Source organism: Mixophyes fleayi, chromosome 5 (genome assembly GCF_038048845.1).
Source record: "Mixophyes fleayi isolate aMixFle1 chromosome 5, aMixFle1.hap1, whole genome shotgun sequence".
NCBI classification, from domain to species: domain Eukaryota; kingdom Metazoa; phylum Chordata; class Amphibia; order Anura; family Limnodynastidae; genus Mixophyes; species Mixophyes fleayi.
In genome coordinates this window covers 26,848,242-26,868,684 of record NC_134406.1, presented here as the reverse complement: position 1 = coordinate 26,868,684, position 20,443 = coordinate 26,848,242, and the positions used below count along the sequence as shown (strand labels likewise).

Below are 20,443 nucleotides of genomic sequence, written 5' to 3'. Positions count from 1 at the left end.
ATGCTTCCAGACAATATGGCTTCATTCACTCCCATAATTTGTGAATGCCTGGAATAGGGACTTACCCCGACCTCCCATCGATAATAAATGGCAGAAGATATTTTTGCCACGCACACAAGCTCCCTCAGCTTATCAGTAGTTGAAACTCAGTTTAAGATTCCACCACGCTGGTATTTGATTCCTGTCCAAATTCACAAATCGTGGCTCTGAGATATTTGGATTCTGCTGAAGGGGCAATTTGAGTATGGGAACCCTTTTACACATATGGTGGGATTGACCTAAACTGTGCATATTGGAAAACCGAGTACTCTACCCCCCCCAAAAAAATTGTGGGATCAGATATTCCACCGTTTTGTCCTCTCTCGCTTCCCAATTTCTCAATATCCATCACCACCATTTATTTATATAGCGCCAATGATTCGGCAGCGCTGTACAGAGAACTCACTGACATCAGTCCCTACCCCATTGGAGCTTACAGTCTAATTTCCCTAAGACAGACAAACACACAAGGGTCAATTTAGATAGCAGCCAATTAACCTACTAGTATGTTTTGGAGTGTGGGAGGAAACCGGAGCACACGGAGGAAATCTACTCAAAGGGAGAACATACAAACTCCACACAGATAAGGCCATGGTCGGGAATTTAACTCATGACCCCAGCGCTGTGAGGCAGAAGTGCTAACCACTTTATCCACTTACAAAAACACTCGCTCATAAAACATTTGAATAATTCTGCAAAGGCAGCAATACACCCTTGTATCACGGAATGGTTCACCAGGATTAACAATTACTTTTCTATGGATGAGCTCATTTTATCAGACAATAAATTTCAGTTTTCCTATACCTGGTTTCCTTGGCTGGAGTTTAGAGACATCTCTACTTACAAAGCATTCTCTTAGGCTCCACCTTTCAAGTTTGTGGAGCTACATATGTGGTATTTAGCTCTCCTTTCTTTACAGTCATGTTCTGGTAAGAGTATAGAAGTAGTGAATATAACACATATGCTCCTATTTCTGGAGCTATGATGCATGGCATAGGACACAAACATAATTACTACTAACCACACAGTATATATAATTTATACCATATTATTCCATTTCACTTTCTGTTCCAGACTCTTAGAATTACAGTATGTAGAGGTATTGTGTAAAAACATGCTCACTAAACTGACCCTCAATGTATTGAACCTGCATTAAATATTGAATGGAGCAGACCGTTCTTGTGAACATAAATGGGGTCAGGGGAAGCACTGGTTTCCATTTTCATATGTTGCAATCAGGGCTGCCAAGAGGAATTCAGGGCCCTGATACAACAAATTCATGGGGCCCCCCTTATAGTTGAGTATGCTTAAAAATTTTGCGCCACCTTATGGCGGCGCAAAATTTTTTGCGGTTGTGGTCATGCATTTGGGGGCGTGGCTAACACATCAAAATCACTAGGCTCTCAATTCGCCCGAGCGTCACATATGTCCAAGCACTCCTGACTTTCAGGACATCTAGCACCAGTGTAGTATAGAAAAAAATGCAGTGTGTACACAAAGAGTTCAGTCTTGGCCTGCACCTTACATTGGGCACAACACTCACCAAAAATTGACATTGTCCCTACTAGAATCACAACATTTCACATACTGTCCTGCTCTGTCCTACCTTTTCTTCTCACTTTCACCACCTGTGGCTGCATGTTTCTTTAGTTGCGGCTTGTCTGGATCCTGGAATGCTGTATAGTCTATTGTTTGCTTTGTGTACGGCGCTGCGGAAATCTTGTGGCGCCTAACAAATAAATGATGATGATAATAATAATAATAATAATGCTGGGGGCCCTATTTGGGGAAAAAAATAGCTACATTTAGATAATTCCAAACAACCCTGGCGTTAAATCAATACCATCCACGATTAATAATTAGGCCTTCCTCCAGCTCCAATATTACAATAATGTGCCCCTTCATCATCGCCATGCCTTATTATCACACTGCGCCCTCCATGCTGCTTTTGCCCCCTTCATCACACTATACTATGCTGCTCCTCCCCCCCCCCTTTTTAACCCCACTGTGCCATGCCTCCCCCATTTTTAACCCCACTGTGCCATGCTGACCCCTTTTTTAACCCCAGAAGATGACACTTTCGAGCAACCTAAAAAGGGAACACACACACCAAGACTGACTAGCACAGGTACCGAAACAGTTCTAATGTACATATTTAATCATTTGGGTTTACGGGTCTGAAGATAAAATACAAAAAAAAAAAAATGGACATTAGAAATAAAAACAAATGATAAAAGCACATTAAAAGCCATTAAAAGTAGAGTCAGAAGAGCCAGTGTGTGAAAACATAGAGCAGAGGCTGTTCCCATGGGAAGATGGCTGCTCCTCTAGGCCCTCCATACAATATAGATTGTCCAAGGAGTTGCAGGAGAACCCGTAGAATTCAGATTGCACATTGCTGCTCTCAAACAACAGTAAAAGATTTTCTTTGGATGAACTCAACTCACACGGTTCCAATGGAGGTTTACATTGTATTTCTTCTGGTTTTCTTGCCTTATGCACGAATTGTTTCACCTTTCGGTGCAGTTTGCTAGGAGAGCAGTGAGGACTTTGGTTGGGTAATGCCTCAAACAGCTTTGAGGGACAGGACTTTCCCATCTCTTCAGTGCACTGAAGATCTCCTGATGGCAGCAGTGCAGTCACAAGATCAGCATCCAGAGTTCTAGAACACACAAGCTGTAAATCCAAGGAATCGTCCAGTTTAACCTTTTTACTGGGGCAGCCACTTACGGGCTCAGAGAAACAGTTTTGGATATCCTTAGCTGCCTCAGGAGGATCATTTAATCTTTGAGTGTTACTCTCCTGTGTATGCATGTCTTTTTGGCTACAGTCTTTATTGTAAACATTTAACACGTCCCCCGTCTCATCCATGAGAGTAGGCGAAGGAACAGTCTCATTAATCGGTGTAATGACTTGTGAACAAGGCTGTTTGTAAGAGGAGTCCGTCAAACAGGTGGTGAGGGGTAAAGGTTGAACAGGGGATGGGTGGGAACTTACTGGCTCAGGACAAACAGTATTATTTAAGAGAGAGCAGGTAGCATCTTGCGGTGCCTTTAACTCTGTCTCCTTTCCAACTTCAGATTCCAAGTTTTTGTCATAAGACATAATTTGGGAAATGTTAGAGTTTATCTGTGGAATTCCCTCTTGTTCATGTTGATTTGGAGCTGGCAAAGTTTCAGAGCTACAAAATAAAAGGGAGAAAAAAAAACACCAAAAACAGTTTCAATACCAGAAAATGTCAAACATTGCAAAATTCCCATTTGACTTGATATATAAAGTACTAAATAACTGAAAATAATCTTTACACTCAAATTTGAAAAAAACATAGCACAAACTCACTTCTGAACATTGTTAAAACAAAACTTATGTAATAACGAGTTAAATATGGCTAAACATGAAATCTTACACACACACACAGGTTGTTGCATACCTTTGCTAAAAACAGCTTGGATTACATTATTCTGGAATGGGCAGGGAGATGAGCGGCACATTGAGGCCTAAAGCCCCTATATGGATGATAAATGGTCTGCAGCCTCTTGGTAAGACGTATGCAATGGGCAATAAATTATTGATATAGACTTAAACACAGAGGCATGTCCAGTGATGTTGTTTAATAAGATACAATCTTATAATGTGTTTCAGCTGCCTTTAGTCATTAGCTACAATTTGAGGAGTATTTTGTCAATTGTGTATATACTACATAAAGCTGTACAATATAACTAGAGGAAGCAGTCATATTGTGAGCTGAACCAATATTCAACTTCACACTACTAAAAACATCACCCAGACACAAGACAATTGCTTTTGTGACATCACTGGTTCCCGGGGAATGCACTTATTACTACTGGGTAACCTCACAACATCGCTGCCTCCACTTCAACACCCTAAAACTTGCAGCATAAACCAATTAAACACATTAGTAGATTTTAAAAGAAAATACAGAGATCACGATACCGTTTTGCTTCTTGTCTGAACAGTGACCAGTCCACAAAGTCAAATTCAAATGAAGAAATGAGATTATCCACATCTTGATAACAGGGACCTTGTGAATAGGTCTTGTGCTGCTGAGTTACAAGATGCTGCAATATGGAGACAAAAAGTACAAATCTGTGTTTGGGAATAAACATTAAGATCAGTTAGAAAACACAGAAACAGAATAAGGATTGGACTCCAGGTTATTGTGGTCACTACATCAATGCAATTTAGAAGAGTTATTTTGAAGAACATTAAAAAAAACAAAAACAGATCAGCTATTTATATAGCACCACTAATTCCGCAGCGCTGTACAGAGAACTCACTCACATCAGTCCCTGACCCATTGGAGATTACAGTCTAAATTCCCTAAGATAGACACACACACAGGCCAATTTTGATAGCAGTCAATTAACCTACTAGTATGTTTTTTGGAGTGTGGGAGGAAACCAGAGCACCTGGAGGAAACCCACGCAACCACAGTGGGAACTTACAAACTCCACACATCTAAAGCTATGGTCAGGAATCAAACTCATGACCCCAGTGCTGTGAGGCAGAAGTGCTAAAACATATTTTAGAAAAAGTACTTTGCACCTTTTTCACTCTACTGTTGAAGTGCAAGCAAACGTGATAATGAACTCACAAGAAAACAGATTTTAGATGATATGAGATTTACTGACCCATTCATTTTATCCACTATGAATGTTGGTGAGGATCACCCTGTATGAAATGCATACTAACAGCTGGGGGTAAGACAAAATTCTGTGTATTAACTACTAAATTAAAGCAGGATAAATAGATCAGACAGTACTTACAGCATCCAGATCATCAAATTTCAGAAGGCAGCACTCACAGTAGCCAGGCTTCTCCTCCTTTACTTTAAAGTGGGCATTCTTTCCGTCTTGTCCATGCCAAGTCTTATTTAAACTGCAGAAATACAAATCAGTACAAATACAATGACTACAACGAGAACTGATCCCATGCCATCTAACACATTAAAAAGACAAATAAGACAAGCTTTCTTGACCTAAAGTAATATTCCCTTGACGAATAGTCCACTTTACCCACAGAAGTCACAGAGTCAGCAGAATAGTTGAATACACTACAGATTTGAATGGTATTCACCCCTTTTTTTGCCTTTTTAAACCCACATACTGAAATCCATAAAAAAAAAAAACAGACCTTTGCTTTGTCTCTGTCTCTTTAGGAGCAGCACCAGCAACTGGCTTATCCACCGAATAGCTTGGCTTAGTGATGGGAGGCTGGAAAGATCGGAAGAATGGTAACAGCAGATAGAGGGGTCTGTACTGGCTGCAAAGGAAGAAATGGCATTTGCATAATTACAATGATAATTTTGTACACTGTATGAATAATATTTTATACAGGAGAGAGTGGAAATGTGGAAAGAATTGTGCTGAAAAATACAAAGTTGCAATGATGCTGTCACTGTATGCTGAAATGTATAACTGAGAACTGGTAAAGCTACATTTCCTGAGATGATTATTCCAATGTTAGCATGGGGCTCTCAGAGCTGCACGCACAAAGAATAGAACATTATTATGTATTTTCATAGAATTAAAAAAAACTTTTTAAAATGCTTCAAATTGTTATTTTACACTGAACACATTAAAAGCATAAATTCTAAAAACATTTTCATTACTAAAAGAGTTTGAAATTGCTTCTGTTATCAGCTTCTAGGCTCAAAAAATATTCTAGGCTAAGAAACCTAATATACCAGTTTTCTATACTGGTAAAGATATTAAACATTTCTAAACACAGACAATACATGCAGGAACAGACACGTTCTATAGAGATGCATGATAAAGGATTGTAGAATTTAGTAGTGTTCGATAAGAATACGCACCAGCTGTTGTCTTCCACCTTGATAAATGGAGGCAAAAGTCTCTGTACTAAAAGAAAACCAAAAGAGAAAAAGGTTTCCATTATCAGATAAAAGACAAAGCACACCAATGAAGAAAAAAAAAGTAAAAGAATATTTATAAACACAAAAGCACAGACCTTTTACTTTGCGTCGTGGGGGCCGTTTTACCTGTTGAAAATAATAAAAACATTGCAGATTTTGTGGTTTTATTTTTTTGCTAAATTTTACAAACAGAAGTTTAATAGAATACTAGCAAAGAAACACTTACATATTGAATATAAAACATATCAATATATGGTGTTAAAAATATAAACCTAAATTCTGCCAAAGTGGCTTTTTTTTCTTAAAGCTTAATTTGAATAGCAGATCTCTGATTACTAATCTAATGTGGTGAAAAGGAGAATATTAATTCAGATTGGGGTGCTTGAGATTAATGGAGATATTAGGACCTACCATAGATGCACCTTGCTTCACACAAGTATCTAATTTGGTCAGGAATACTTTTTATTCCTTTTGTCCCACAGATCCCCAGGTTCAAGGAGAGGGGGGCATGTTCAATTAAGGTCAAGCCAACCAGAAGTTATTCTTCATCAGTAATTAAGCTAGCTTTGCTGGGAACCATTGTGCAAGTTGGTTATTTCCAGAATTTGTGGAGGCCCCCCACCCCCCCCAGCAGGAGGTCCAAGAGAATGATGGGCAGCGGATATCTCCTGGGGGCATGACAGAGGCTAAGGGCTGTCAATCAGGGTAGCCACCAGAGCCACATCCCTCCCTGTACCCAGAAACCTCAAGCATGGAGGCTGTGCCTGGAGACCAGAGGAGACCGATTTCAGCACAACGATTGTGCAGTTCGATGTCAGGACTGGTGAGGGGACTACAGCTCCTAATGGACTGCCCGGAAGTAGTCTCTTTCATCCTCATTTCCAGTGGGTCTTGTGGAATTGTATGCTGGAGTAAAGCAGGGTGAGTGAAGCGGGACCACTGCTGCGCTGGGGGAGGAGTTTTGCTATAAAGGATCAAGCCAGAAGTGGATACCCCAAGGTTGGCAATAAAGAGGCTGGCATTGTACTGCAATTGTCTTGTGTGTTACATTGCAATTGTTAGCGTGATTTATTTAACCCTTTCATAAAAGCACTGTAGCTCTCTTGTTGATATCAGATAAATGAACTCAAGTATTCCTTATTCTGATATTTGCCCTAGTGTGAAAATATGTTCCTACGTCCACAGTACTGGTGGCGAGTGAATGTAGTCTGGTAAGTGCTGACTTGGTTGTGGGAGTCTTTACAGGGTAATCCTGGGTACACCTTAACGGTTGGTGAGCGCAAATAGCACATGGGTGCCCCAGTATCACAACAAATGACTTTCTATGTTTTTCCGTGTTCTAAGTTAGGGAGAGTCTACGGTTTACAAAATTAGTAAAAATAGGTTACAGCGTACATACTATAAAAAAAATGTTAGCAACAACAAACCCCCCCCATTATGCTGTATATTAATTACCACAGGCTTGGCAGAGGATTCCTGTTTAACCTGTGGCAGAGATCTCTTCTTTTGTTCTATATACAGTTTTGCCTCTGAAAACACACAAACATTTTACGTCACACCAAAAGCTTATATACTTTAATTCATGTATATTTGACAATCATTCTGGCAGACACACATTTTATAAATAAATAAATAATAATAGGGTAGCAATTATTTACAAAAAAATAAAAACAAGCTACAAAGTAAATTAACGGATCTTCATATTATTGTGGAAAGTCTGGGGCAAAGTGCAAACAGACACAGTGCAGAGCCTTTATTGGTCTAGTGCAAAGCAGACTAATTAAAACCAAATGTCTGGTAGCTATATGTCACTGGACAATGCAAGGCTACACCTATGTTAGTAAATAAAACAAACTATTTTGCTTTGTATACATATAGGGCATTTATATTGCCATGCAGCTGTTACCATGTATAATATGGGAATAACCAAATCGGGAAAAAAAAAAAAAAAAGTGTTGTACAACCTACTACAAGTAATATGAAAGACACACAACAGTACAAAACAGGATCATCTGATAGACTAGCTCTGTGTCCCCTGTGTTTTATATGGAGCAAGGATTTTGTTTTGCATTCCAGTATTTCTTACCTTCCACATGTAGAATTCTGACTCCCCAGTTATATGCATTGGCCAGTATGCTGTTTTTTTGGAGGATTTTCTGTTAGTGTAACAGAAGAGCATTTAAGAATTAAAATGTATATTATGGACATCCTTAGCAATCAGTAACTATCCCCCCTTGTGGTTCTCCTACCTTAGGGTAGAATTACAGTAATCTTTATGTTGTGCAGTTAAAGTCAGACAAAACTTTGCATTTAAGCATGCCAAAGTCTGCTCTCCATCATACTTTATATACAAATACACACAATATTTAACTTTGACAAGATCTGTTCATTAATGCTACAGCAACAAGGGATTGTAAAAACAAGTGTGCTACCATCAGAATAGGATAACTTTCAGCTGGGAGTACTCGGCAGATAGGCCAGTACTGCAAAGGATGGCATCAGTTTGGTTGTGAGCAACCCAGTGACATTTAAACTCCCTTTACAGTTTCTCTATCAGAGGTTGTCACATTGCAAACAGCACTACTCGCTCACAAGGCTCATATCAACGAGTCAGTGTGTGTTTTCAAGAGTACTCAAGAAATGAACCTCAAAACCTCAACTACAAGTCTGTACAATGGATATTAGTCCTTACAGCAAGCGTTCTGATTCATGTTACAAGTATACATTTAACATTATGCTTTTCATTTGTCGGCAGGAAACTAAGAAGCCAGATTTTTAGCTGCAACAATGTGTTTTAATAGACCCAACCCATTTAAGGCTATAGCTGCAACTGCCAAATTCAACAACAATGCAGATAATATCCATATGTGCAGGGTCTTATTTTCACTGCTCAACTGTCTAAACAGCAGGGTTGTGTTGAGACGTGGAGGAATTGTTATTAGGGTGGCTTAAAAGTCACCACCAATTTCCTCCATATGCACTCCATTCAGAACTCATGTTCTTAATCATGTTAGCAAAGCCATTACAACATAAGTCTGCATTTTCCTTTAGATACATGTTGCACATATAGCATTTTGTTAATATTTGCTCATGTAGGTATTTTTTTTGTTTGTTTATTAAAACAAAAACCGACAAATGTCATTAAGACTGATCTTCTAATTTCAGTTGTAGCTCTGCTGCACAGTAACCTAGGAGTAACACTTGCATGTAAACATAAATTTGCCTTGCCAAAAGAAGGAGTGGTCATCTACTTACCGTTTCTTTTATCACTTTTTTAAGTAAAGATTTCCCTCTGCTCACATCACCCTGCAAACAAAGTGGTATCAAAATGTTAATTAAAAAATAGAAAAAAAATCCAGCAAGTAAGATAATCAAGTTTTTAAGGCCCCAGAATAGTGGAAAACATAATTTAAGCAGTTCTTAGACAGCCAAATGCATCAGAATTTAAAGCCCAACAACTCCTTCCTGCCATTACTGATGTGTTGTTTCCGAGAATCTGAACAGTCAGCACTAATACCCATTTTTCAGACATCAGCGCAATGATACTATGGAAGTTACAGCTTGAAACCACTGCATGAATCAATCCCCAATGTTAAGGATGCTGCTGCAGATGGGGAGCAGGGCCGCCACCTTAACAACAGTATGGGCCCCCGGGCACAGCAGTGCACCCGGGCCTCTATATATAAATATATAAGTAAAAAAAAAAAAAAAAAAAAAGATCTATAATATAAAAGCCTAGCGGTGTGTGTTAGTCTGTGTGTGAAAAAAAAGCCCAAAAACAAGCTACAGCGCCACCTGCTGGGCAGAGTTATACACTGACCTACTAAATTCTTAGCATTATCTAATATATAAAAGTGAAAGCCCAGCGGCGTGTGTGGGGAAAAAACAATTTTCTCAGAAAGGGCTCATCCAATTGACCTGAAATTTGGTATACTGACATTATTTGACAAAAAAAATTAGAATAGTGAAGTCAGTTAACTTCCATCATCCCCCCTTCCCCCCGTGGGAGGGGTAGTAAAGGCTAAATTTACGAGTCAAGGGGTCAAACTCATTTTCGTGAGGTAATATTACCTCATGAACACACATTAAAAAGGGCGCTTGCGTCGGGAAGTAACGCTCTTCCCCTGAGGAGGCCTGGGCTAGGCCCAAATGCATGACAAGAACCTTTTTAAGACCTTAAGTAACTTGATTTGACTAGAATGCATGAGTAATATGCACGGGTTAACATACATATATACAATATATATATATATATATATATATATATATATATATATATATATATATATATATATATATATATATATATATATATATATATATATATATATATATATATATATATATACACCCAACTTAAACGATCCATACAATTTCAACTATAAAAGTAAAGTCCTTTTTTTTTTTTTTTTAAATCCCCCTCGATAAGTTATCCCCCCGTTACTTATCCCCCCACGATAAGTTGAATCCTCTTCGCTGTGCTCCTCCATGCTGTGCTCGCAGTGAATGTCGGGCGTGATGACGTCATCACGCCCGACATTCACTGCGAGCGCATCACGAAAAAGAGAGGACCAGGGAGTGAGCCGGATCGTCACCTGACCTGAACGGTCAGATGACCGCAAAAGGTAAGTGTTTTTTTTCTTCTTTACAGGATTTTTTTTACAGCAGCAGACCTGCCAGGGCCCCCGGCCACCTGCCCAATGGGAAAGACGGCCCTGATGGGGAGGTGCTTGTACATAGCTAAAGCATATGAATGCCTCTGGTTTTCTGGGATAACCAAACTAGAAATTTTAAAGATAAGTTAGACTGTACCTATAACATGAAAGTTTGGGAGTTCATCAGTGATCATGCATTAGAAAATCTTTTTTTTACGTTTAGGAGGAGGATATACTTTTCTGAAAAGATGGCACATTATATGCCAATTAAACAAACCACTCCAGCAATTTATTTGTATGTGCCGACATGAAACGTCAGACCGTTTCAAAGTAAAGAATACCATCATCTATTTATTTTTATTTTTTAAATGAGACTAGCTCCATAAACTCCCACAAGGACGTACCTTCTCTGGTTTCTTACTAGAGCCTCCTTCCTGGCACTCTCCTTTACGACCGCTTGGTTGAGCAGAAACATTTCCTGTGTTCCGGGCAGGCTCAGGACTTGGCACAGAACACATGTACTTCAAGGACTTTGCACACTTTGCCTCCTTTTTATTTGTGATTAGATAACTTATTTCTTTGCTGAGAAATCCTTCAACAGTCTGAAAAAATAAAAACAATAAATGTTGTGTACAGATCTTGCTGGGTAAGAAAAAAAATAAAAATAAATCTCTACACCAAAAAGGCTTCCACATTAGTGACAGTGTTACATTACAGTCAATAAAACATACTTTCCCTCTACCACAAATTTATACTAGCCACCTTTCATTAGTAACATAATTGATGCCATTGAATATTGTATACATACAATGTAGCTATGAGAGCAAATAGAAGGTATTATCTACATCCACATTTTGGTTGATTAAATTTAAAATTTTAAAGCACCAACCTAAAAAACCCAAAAAGGAAATAAATACTAGAACAGACATTCTCACATTAGAAATGTGTATAAACCGGTTTTCAAACTATAAGGGACATATTCAACTAAGTGCAAAGTGCCTCCAGAACGGACCCGAAGGCACGTGTTACCACAACTTCACAGATTTCCATTCATTCCCCCATAGAGTTGTGAAGGGAAATCTGCGATGTTGTGGTACCATATTAACATAAATAATGCGTAGCCTCGATGTTCATCTGCCAATTGAATATGTCCCCAAAAACCATAAGAGGATTTCGGTACTTGCGTCAAATCTCTCTCTGAATCCATCTCGGGGACACTGCTACCATGGGGGTTGTATGAGGGCGCATGGAGTTGGCACTTAAATAGTTAACTGCCGCTGGCTCCTCCCCTCTGCAACCCCTGCTAGCCTCGGTATAATACAAAAGACCAAAGGAAGGAACCAAACAAACATCCAGCAGAAGGGAAGAAAAGCAGTGTCCCCCAAATGGATCCAGAGAAAGATTTGATACAAGTACCAAAATCCTCATTTTTCAGTCATCCAATCTGGGGGACACTGCTACCATGGGGACCTTCTAAAGTAGCCCCTAAGGGAGGGTTTGCTCAGAAAACCCTGCGCGTAAAACACTGCAGCCAAAAAAGTAGGATCAGAAGCAACAAAAACATTAAACTGGTAAAATCTGGTAAAGGTGTGAACAGAGGACCAGGTAGCAGCCCTGCACAGCTGATCCACCAAGGCACGGTGACAAGCAGCCCAAGTCGCCCCCAACGAACACGTGGACTGAGCTGTGAACCTCTCCGAGACCGGCCTGATAGAACTTACATAAGCTTGCCGAATCGTAGATGTAAATCAACGGGCAATGGTTTTGCTGGATGCCGGCCAACCCCTCTTACGAGTATCATACAAAAACAAAGAGTCCGTCTTACGATAGAGGTTCTATCCACATAAGTTCGTAAAGCCCGCACAACATCCAACAATGAACCCTCACGAAAAGCAGGAACTACAATATCCTGGTTCACGTAGAAACCTGACAACCTTTGGTAGAAAAGAAGGCACCATCATCAAGACTGCCCTGCCTTCATGAAAAATCAGGTAGAGAGCCCTACAGGATATGGCCCTGAGCTCTGACACCCTCTGTGCTGAAGCGATAGCCAACAAGAATACTACCTTCCAAGTCACAAATCTGAGCTCAACTAAACGCTGTGGTTCAAGAGGTGGCTTCTGAAGAACATCTAGGACCAAATTGAGATCTCACAGCGCTATCGGCGGAACGTAAGTAGGCTGAATGTGCAACACTCCCTGGAAGGTTTAAACTTCTGGAAGAAAAGCCAGACAGCGTTGAAAACACACAGAACGCGGAGACCTGAACCTTGAGAGCGCTAAGATGGAGCCCAACATTCAAACCATCCTGGAGGAATGCCAATAAATGAGACAGGCGGAACGACGACGACCGACAAGAACAAGCCTCCCACCATTTAACATAAGCCAGCCACGTTCCATGGTAAACGCGTGCGAAGGACGGCTTCCTAGCTTTTATCAAGGTCTGCATGACCCCTGAGGAGAACCGCCACGCCATTAAAGCTAGCCGAACAAAGTGAGGGCGATGAAAAGGGTCCCTGTTCCAGAAAATCGGGCCTGACAGGAAGAAGCCAACCCAGTCCGTCTGCGAGCAGAAGAATGTTGGTGTACCAAACCCTCCAGGGCCAGTTCAGCACCACCAAAATTACTGGATGGCCCCCCCGAGCCACCCGAAGTACTCGCTGAATCATGGTAATGGGAGGAAACAAGTATCCCAGTTGAAATTCCCAATGTATGGTCATTACATTCATTGCCAAGGGATCCCTGGACCTTGTGCAAAACCTTGGTACACTGCAATTATGGCGAGAGGCCATCAAGTCTATGTCGGGGAGGCCACATCTAGATCCTGAAAAACTTGATGCAAGGACCATTCTCCTGGGAGGATTGCATGCCCTTCAGATAATCCGCCTCCCAGTTCTCCACTCCTGGTATGGAACAAACAAAGATCTCGTTCACTACTGCCATGGAGCCTGCGCTTGTTGTCCCGCCCTGGCAGTTTAGGTAGGCCACCGCTGTGGCGTTGTCCAACTGAATTCAAGTCAGCATCACCCTGAGAAGAGATTGTGCCCTCTGAAGTGCCAGGAGGATCGCCTTCAATTTGGGGACATTTCTCGCCAGGGAGGCCTCCCTTCTTGACCACAGACCCTGTAGGTGAAGATGTAGGACCACTGCCCCCCACCCCTTCAAACTAGCGTCCGTGGTCACCATGACCGTGGAACGAAAGCCCGACCCATCACTAAGCACTCTGGGTCCACCAACCACTGGGGGGGAGGGAGGGAGGAGACGGGCTGTCCTTGGCAACTGAAAACCCTGGTACTCGAGACGGAGGGGAGATCCCGACCATTGGCATAAGAGGTCCCACTGGAAGACCTGTGAATGAAACCGGCTGTGAAGGAGGTCTTTAATGAGGAGACCATCTGACCCAGGAGCTTAATGCCCATCAATATGGAAGGCCGAAGATACTGGAGGAGCCTTAGCACCGATGTCCTGATTGCAGAAGCCTTGTTTTCCGGTAGAAAACCCTTCTGTTGACTGGCGTCTATGAGAAGGCTCGAGAACACCATCCTCTGACACGGAACCAACTGGGACTTCAGGTAATTTATTACCCACCCGTGTTGTTCCAGGACCCGAATGGTCAGAAGATGATGTTGCGTTCTTTGCAGGAGCCTTGATAAGGAGATCATCCAAATACGGGATTATGGTCACAACCATGGCTCACAGGTGAGCAGCCATGATGGACATGAGCTTTGTGAACACACGGGGCGCTGTTGACAGACCAAAGGAAAGTGCCCTGAATTGAAAATGATCCCTCCCTACCATGAAGAGGAGGAGAGACTGATGCCCCTCCCAAATGGGGACATAGAGATAGGCGTCTGATATCTCTCTACGCCATAAATTTAGTGTTCCAGCCAGTTTATAACGGAGTGGACCGATTCCATCCGGAACTTGTCCACCTTCAAATGCTGGTCGAGTCCCTTGTGGTTTAGGATTGGCCAAAATGACCCATCCTGTTTTGGCACCAGGAATAGATTCAAATAAAATCTGCAATCCTTCTGGGAATCTGGAACTCAGAAAATGACTTCTGCCGAAAGAGGAGAATCGACGGCTCGAGTCAAAGCCCTTTGTTTCAGAGGATCGCGAGGAAGAGAAGTTGAGAAGAACAGTTTTGGAGCTGGACTTGAAATGTCTATCACATAACCTCTGGATATGATGCCCAAGATCCAGCTGTCTTGTGAAGACATAGCTCACTGATCTCTGAAGAGTTGCAGATGGGCCCCCACCCCCGTGAGGAGAGGAATGTTCCAGTCATGCTGGGGACTTGTCCGGGATCTTGGAAGTCGGACACCTCCTGGGGTAGGATCCCCTACCACTGAGACTGCTCTCTGGATGAAAAGGGTCCACCTCTCGCTGATGACTGACCCGTGCCAGAGGTGTGGCCCCGAAAGGACTGCCAAAAGGAACTGAACCTGGGTGGCCTGGCCCTAGGAGCATTCAGCAGCAGAAAATTACTCTTACCACCAGTGGACTGGGAAATCATAGTGTCCAGTTCTGGACCAAATAAGACCGACCCAGAGTAAGGTAAGGCATCCAGCAACTTCGGGGACTCTGCATCCGCATCCCAAGAATGAAGCCAAAAGGGCTCTTGTAGCCGCCACAGCCAAGGCAGAAATAGAAGCCACTGAAGCCGCATTCATGGCCGCTTCATAAAGATAGCTTGAAGCCTCCTTTAAGTGGAGAGCTAAAGGCAGAAGATCAGAATCCTGCAAAACTGCTACTATTGGTCAGCAGGTCTCCATGGCTCTGGTTACCCACGCAGATGAGAACATGGGCCGAAATGAAACGCCCCCTGCTGAAAACACGTTCTTAAGGAAACTCTCAATCTTCCTATCTATTGGGTCCTGCAAGGCCGCCGAGCTGGGAACCTGCAACGTGGTAGGATGGGCTAACCTGGCCACTGATGTATCCACTTTGGAAATCTGCTCTCAGCGCAATGCATCTTGGTCCTGCAGTGGACAAAGCTGAAGGAACTTGTGGAGGTAAAGAGAATTTCTGTTCCGGAGCCTTCCAAGCAGACACCACAATCCGACAGCTCTGAAGATGAAGGGAAACACACAGTCTTCGGCTTTTACCTTTTAAAAAGACTCTGAACTGATGTGCTCTGCTCCGCTGATTCCACCAAATCCAAGGTTTGACGTACGGCTGGCTAACACCAGGTCCTGTACCCCTTGGTTTCTGGCAGTGCTCTCCTGGTCACCCCACTGGGTGGAGTCAGAATGCTCTACTAACTCCTCTTCTTCCTCAGAGGACCCCTCTGAGCCAGAGGCCATAAACCGAGCAAGGGATAACTTCGCATGCTTGGCCCTCGGGGAAGCAGCCCAGGGGAATCCAGGAAGTAATTTAAACAGTCCAATCTTCTCCCCAAAGGAAGACAACCAAGCTGGCCCTCCCTGAGCAGTCCGAGGAGACGGGGGAAAAAACCTGGGGTGTCGCCCCCATATCACCTGTAGAAACTGGGTTAGTAACCCCTTCTGCTGAAGACTCAGTGGAACCCGCTGCATAGTGTACAGGTGCTGTCTGCCTGTGCCTGTCAGGAATTGAGCTGTGCAAGTAAAGAGACCGATTGGGCCAGAGAAGACACCCACGCCGGCTTCCCTGCGTCAGCGAGAACGCCCCTTGTGCCCGCTTGTCCCGGACCCTGGCAGCTACACACTGTGGACAGAATGCATCCCGGTCCATCTATCCCACCGAAAGTTTAGCAGAACATTTTGAACAGACAAACCTTGACACTGCCAGATTTATCCTTATCTGACATAATAAGCCGAAAATGAATACACCAACAACAGTAGCAATCAGCACACACACACAGTGGGTAGAAAAGCAGGAATGGGGTTTTACTAGGATCTCAACCTCAAAAACTGCGTCCAGTAGTTAAATAAGTAGGTCTCACTTATTTGAATTACTCTCTTTCTGCCTTATAACATATACGTCTTTTTTTTTTTGTTAGCAAAATAAACCTGAGAGTAAGCTCAAAATTACTACCAGGTATACCCTAAATTTTATCCCAGTTGTTAATCTGTGATACACGCAGTCAAGATGTTTCGTTTTATTTTCCCCATCTAAGACAATGACACTTAGCTGGGTCCCAGGGTAAGGACAGAAGGAGTGAGCAACAGCGCACTTCTTTCCCCTCACAGAGCCACTTCAGGAACCTCCGTCATTCTCTGTACTCGTGGGAGATTTGACCTAGTCAGGCATTGCCGTGGACTGCTCCTGCAACCGGAGATCCAGGTTCCCCCTCCGCGGGGAATGTGGCATCTCTCAACATGCCCAGCTTCCTCCTGACTGTGCGCTCTTTACCTGCACGCAGCGCCAGTCCCGAAGTAGTGGTGGTGACAGCGAGCGGCTGCTGTCACCCTAAGAACAAGCCCACAAGCCCGTCTGTATGTGCAGTAGGGGTGGGGGAGATGAAGTTTTAGTCAGTCTGGACCACTAGCCTAACAGATAACAGGTAGCCCACAGCACCTGTTTCCGTCTACACTGCACTCCAGTATAGAAAACCAAAATAAAAATTAAAAGAACCATACTAATGTATCTAACAAAGCAACAGCACAATTAAACAGCCCAACTCCTGAGTCACTTAAATTATACTGAGGCTAGCAGGGGTTGCAGTGGGGTGGAGCAGCAGTTAGTTAACTATTCAAGTGCCAACTCCATGCACCCTCATACAACCCCATGGTAGCAGTGTCCCCCAGATTGGATGACTGACAAATTCCAATAACCCAGACTCCCAAAAAAATCTGTCACCTGTAGATGTACTCACAAGTATTCATATAAGATGCCATAAAAACAACGCAAGGCAATATACAGAATACTAAAACCCGCAATAGACGGCACCCCAGTATATTTACGTTTACCCAATTTAATAGATCAGTGTCAATATAAAACTTACCCCTCCTAGTTCTTTAATGTCTTTTTCCAGCTTTTCAGCTACCAGTTTAGAGGTGATGTCCAGGTAGAACACTCTCCCAGCGAAAGGCTTCTGTGCCGGGCCCTTGTCTGGAAGTTTCTGGTAGGTTGCCGCCGGCAGACCTGGTTTCATTTTTACACCTCTTCCCTGAGTCCCTCCTTCTGGTAAAGCAGCAGAAATAAATAATTAGTTAATGATTTTTCCCAGGTTTGTGTGTAGCTCGTGAAGTTCTATTTAGGAGTATAGCAGGATAATGCCCAAGTGACAGTAAGGGTTTATGGCAGTAAAAGGTAAAGTAAAAACCAAATAAAAAAAAACAAACCAAAAAAAACCCAAAAAAACAAAATCGAAGCATTGTTTGAAAAAACATTAGATTACACAACAAAACCCCCAAAAAATAAAGAAATCAGGTTTTCATTACTCCACTCTCCCATTGTGTTGGCTTCTGGTTTATTTTACTGAATTATCAGCCCATTTTGAATTATGCAACAATAGAAAAGGTCTAATGCATTCACCATGTTGTGTGTGCAGAACTGCGTTACCTAAAAATGTGCCACTAAACATTGAAATTGAAATTTTCCAACTATGCACCATGAAGGTAAAATACATTGCATAGTCTTAAGGTAACATTATATTGCATGTCTGCAATAAAAAATAGACGCATTTAGCACGTCCTGATGGGATGCGTTACGAGAAGTTGTGACATCACTGGCCTTGTCCACGTCTATGAAAACACCAATCCACATTCTATATTTCTGCAAAGTCTGCCTGTCACTCTGCCCATTTAGTTAGATAAACACCTCTCTCCTAACATGGCAATCAGCTGCAGGGTAAAATATGATGGACATACTTCCGTTATATCATGTGTATGATACAGTTCAGCAATACACATCTATATCTATGAATATATTAGTGTCAAAGAGTGCCTTTTACTTGTTCTTTATTAGTAGCACCTATAAACTCCAAAAATGAAATTTCCATATATGAACCAGAACTGTAAAACACATGTGGTATATTCAATTAGGTCCGGCGATTACGCACGGTGGCGTCTGTAAAGTGACAATACGGTACCGCAAACATGGCGGATTTCCCTTCACAACCCTGCGGGGTTTCGCTCGGAAATCCAGTGTTGCAGAAACTGTACATGAGCAACAATGCGTAATCGCGAGCGCTGGACCTAATTGAATATGCCCCATTGAGTGTTAACCCGACAACTCCCCTACTACCACATTGTTGCACTTGTGAGCGAGCTCTGGCTGTGGTGGAGGGGTGAAATTCTACCTGTATTAGCTATTAAATATATACCCTGTGCCCAAATTAATAGAGGGTTGAGGATAGAGGGCACCAGGAATTCAACATGCGGTCAATACTGGTCACAGTCACTGGTGAAGAGTCAATCACTTGCAACCATACTTTGCACTATTTAGATCTATCACAGAGTGTGGACACACCCATACAGGTTTGGATCTAAATCATAGCACAAATGCCCCTACAGGCAGGTTCTTGGTAGATTTAAAACTGTGCTGTGTTAGATCTACATTCACTCCAGCACACCAGGGCCCAAAACACAGCAATGGGCCGGAGGTGATTGATAGCTGCTACCGGGAAGGTTTATGTCGACAATTGTGCAGAGTGTAATTTGCCTCCAATAATCTTGCACTGAACTCCCTACATCTACAATAATATGCAAAATGGTAAAACAGAAACTAAAATGCATTAATTGGGCTATGGTTGGTGGACATTGCTACCTGCACCCAGCTTGATGAATACTCAAGACGAATGATCACCCAAAAACAGTGATGGGCTCTAAATAGAGGGCAAGGACATAACCAGTGTTAAATATTGAATCCTAGCATTCTGCTTGCCAGCAGAACCACTGTGTGTAAGTAAATATGGGGTTAATATATATTGAGAAATGCTTCAGAGGCTTATTGTCACCTGGCTGGAAGAGTATTGTCACATAGGGCGACTCAACCATGGCTTATGTCCCAGGAAGCACAGATGCCAAGATTGCATACGAGAGCAGGTAAATTTCCTTGGGAAAAATACATCAGAACAACACTTCATGTTTGGGGAAACCTGTGTACACTAAATTAAATGCATCATTGATGGCTACTACTCCCATAAGCAAGCTATGGATATAATGCATAAAGAATCCATGGAATAATCCTTTTTGCTTATGCAAATGTACAGAAAATCATACCCAGGTTAGTGGACTAAATACAATATCTGCTAGGCTGTAGTAATAAGTGTTTTTGAACAAAAGGAGAACACAACAGTTGTAAGAATGTATTATATCAGCACACCTCTTACTGTGATGTCACAAGTGAGGAGGGGCTTAGTCTCTAATTGCATTACTTTTAAATTTCTTCTTTGCCTAAGACTTAGGCAAAGAAGGCCCTAAGTTCTTGGGAGTTCAGTCTACTGATAAATTGTCTATACCTTCTATATCTTCAGCTATGACCAAATCGGTTTCTATTTCAGTTTTATTTTATGAAACTGGTTTTACAGTTACGTTTACTAATGTTCTATATTTTTCTTTTTTTCAAAAACGCATGCATCACATACTGTATTAAAAACAAAAGCCTAATTAGGTTGTGATTACAGTTTGAGTGAGGAAGTAACTAAAGTGTCAGCTCTTAAAGTAAATCTTAGGAAGAACTTTGGTTTTAATAGGGAGTGAGAATTATTACTATTAGATGTTATTCATTTTCAGATAGAACAGGTGGTTTTGTTTAATCCTCTCACATGCACACCATCATGTAGGCCCAGGTTTGTGTCTTGTCGTGACCGATATGATCAAACCTAAAACGCAGCAGAGTCTGCTACAACATGAGACTCGGCATTTGGCGGCTTCTCCAGACCTTTTCACTACTCCCTAGAGAGATGCCATGAACTGGCTTGACCA

At 42.1% G+C, this 20,443-nt stretch overlaps 1 protein-coding gene across 1 annotated transcript; it reads right to left on the bottom strand.

Moving 5' to 3' along the window:
• Nucleotides 1–2,179: 2,179 nt before the first annotated feature.
• Nucleotides 2,180–17,690, bottom strand: DBF4 (DBF4-CDC7 kinase regulatory subunit). The gene is made up of 11 exons (XM_075211221.1): nt 17,518–17,690; nt 10,995–11,192; nt 9,191–9,241; nt 8,022–8,091; nt 7,391–7,464; nt 6,031–6,061; nt 5,876–5,921; nt 5,194–5,322; nt 4,827–4,938; nt 3,994–4,118; nt 2,180–3,220 (listed from the first exon to the last, which is right to left on the bottom strand). Exons 1-11 carry the CDS (start codon nt 17,665–17,667, stop codon nt 2,281–2,283), a joined length of 1,926 nt encoding a protein of 641 aa, XP_075067322.1. The 5' UTR covers nt 17,668–17,690; the 3' UTR covers nt 2,180–2,280.
• Nucleotides 17,691–20,443: the final 2,753 nt, after the last annotated feature.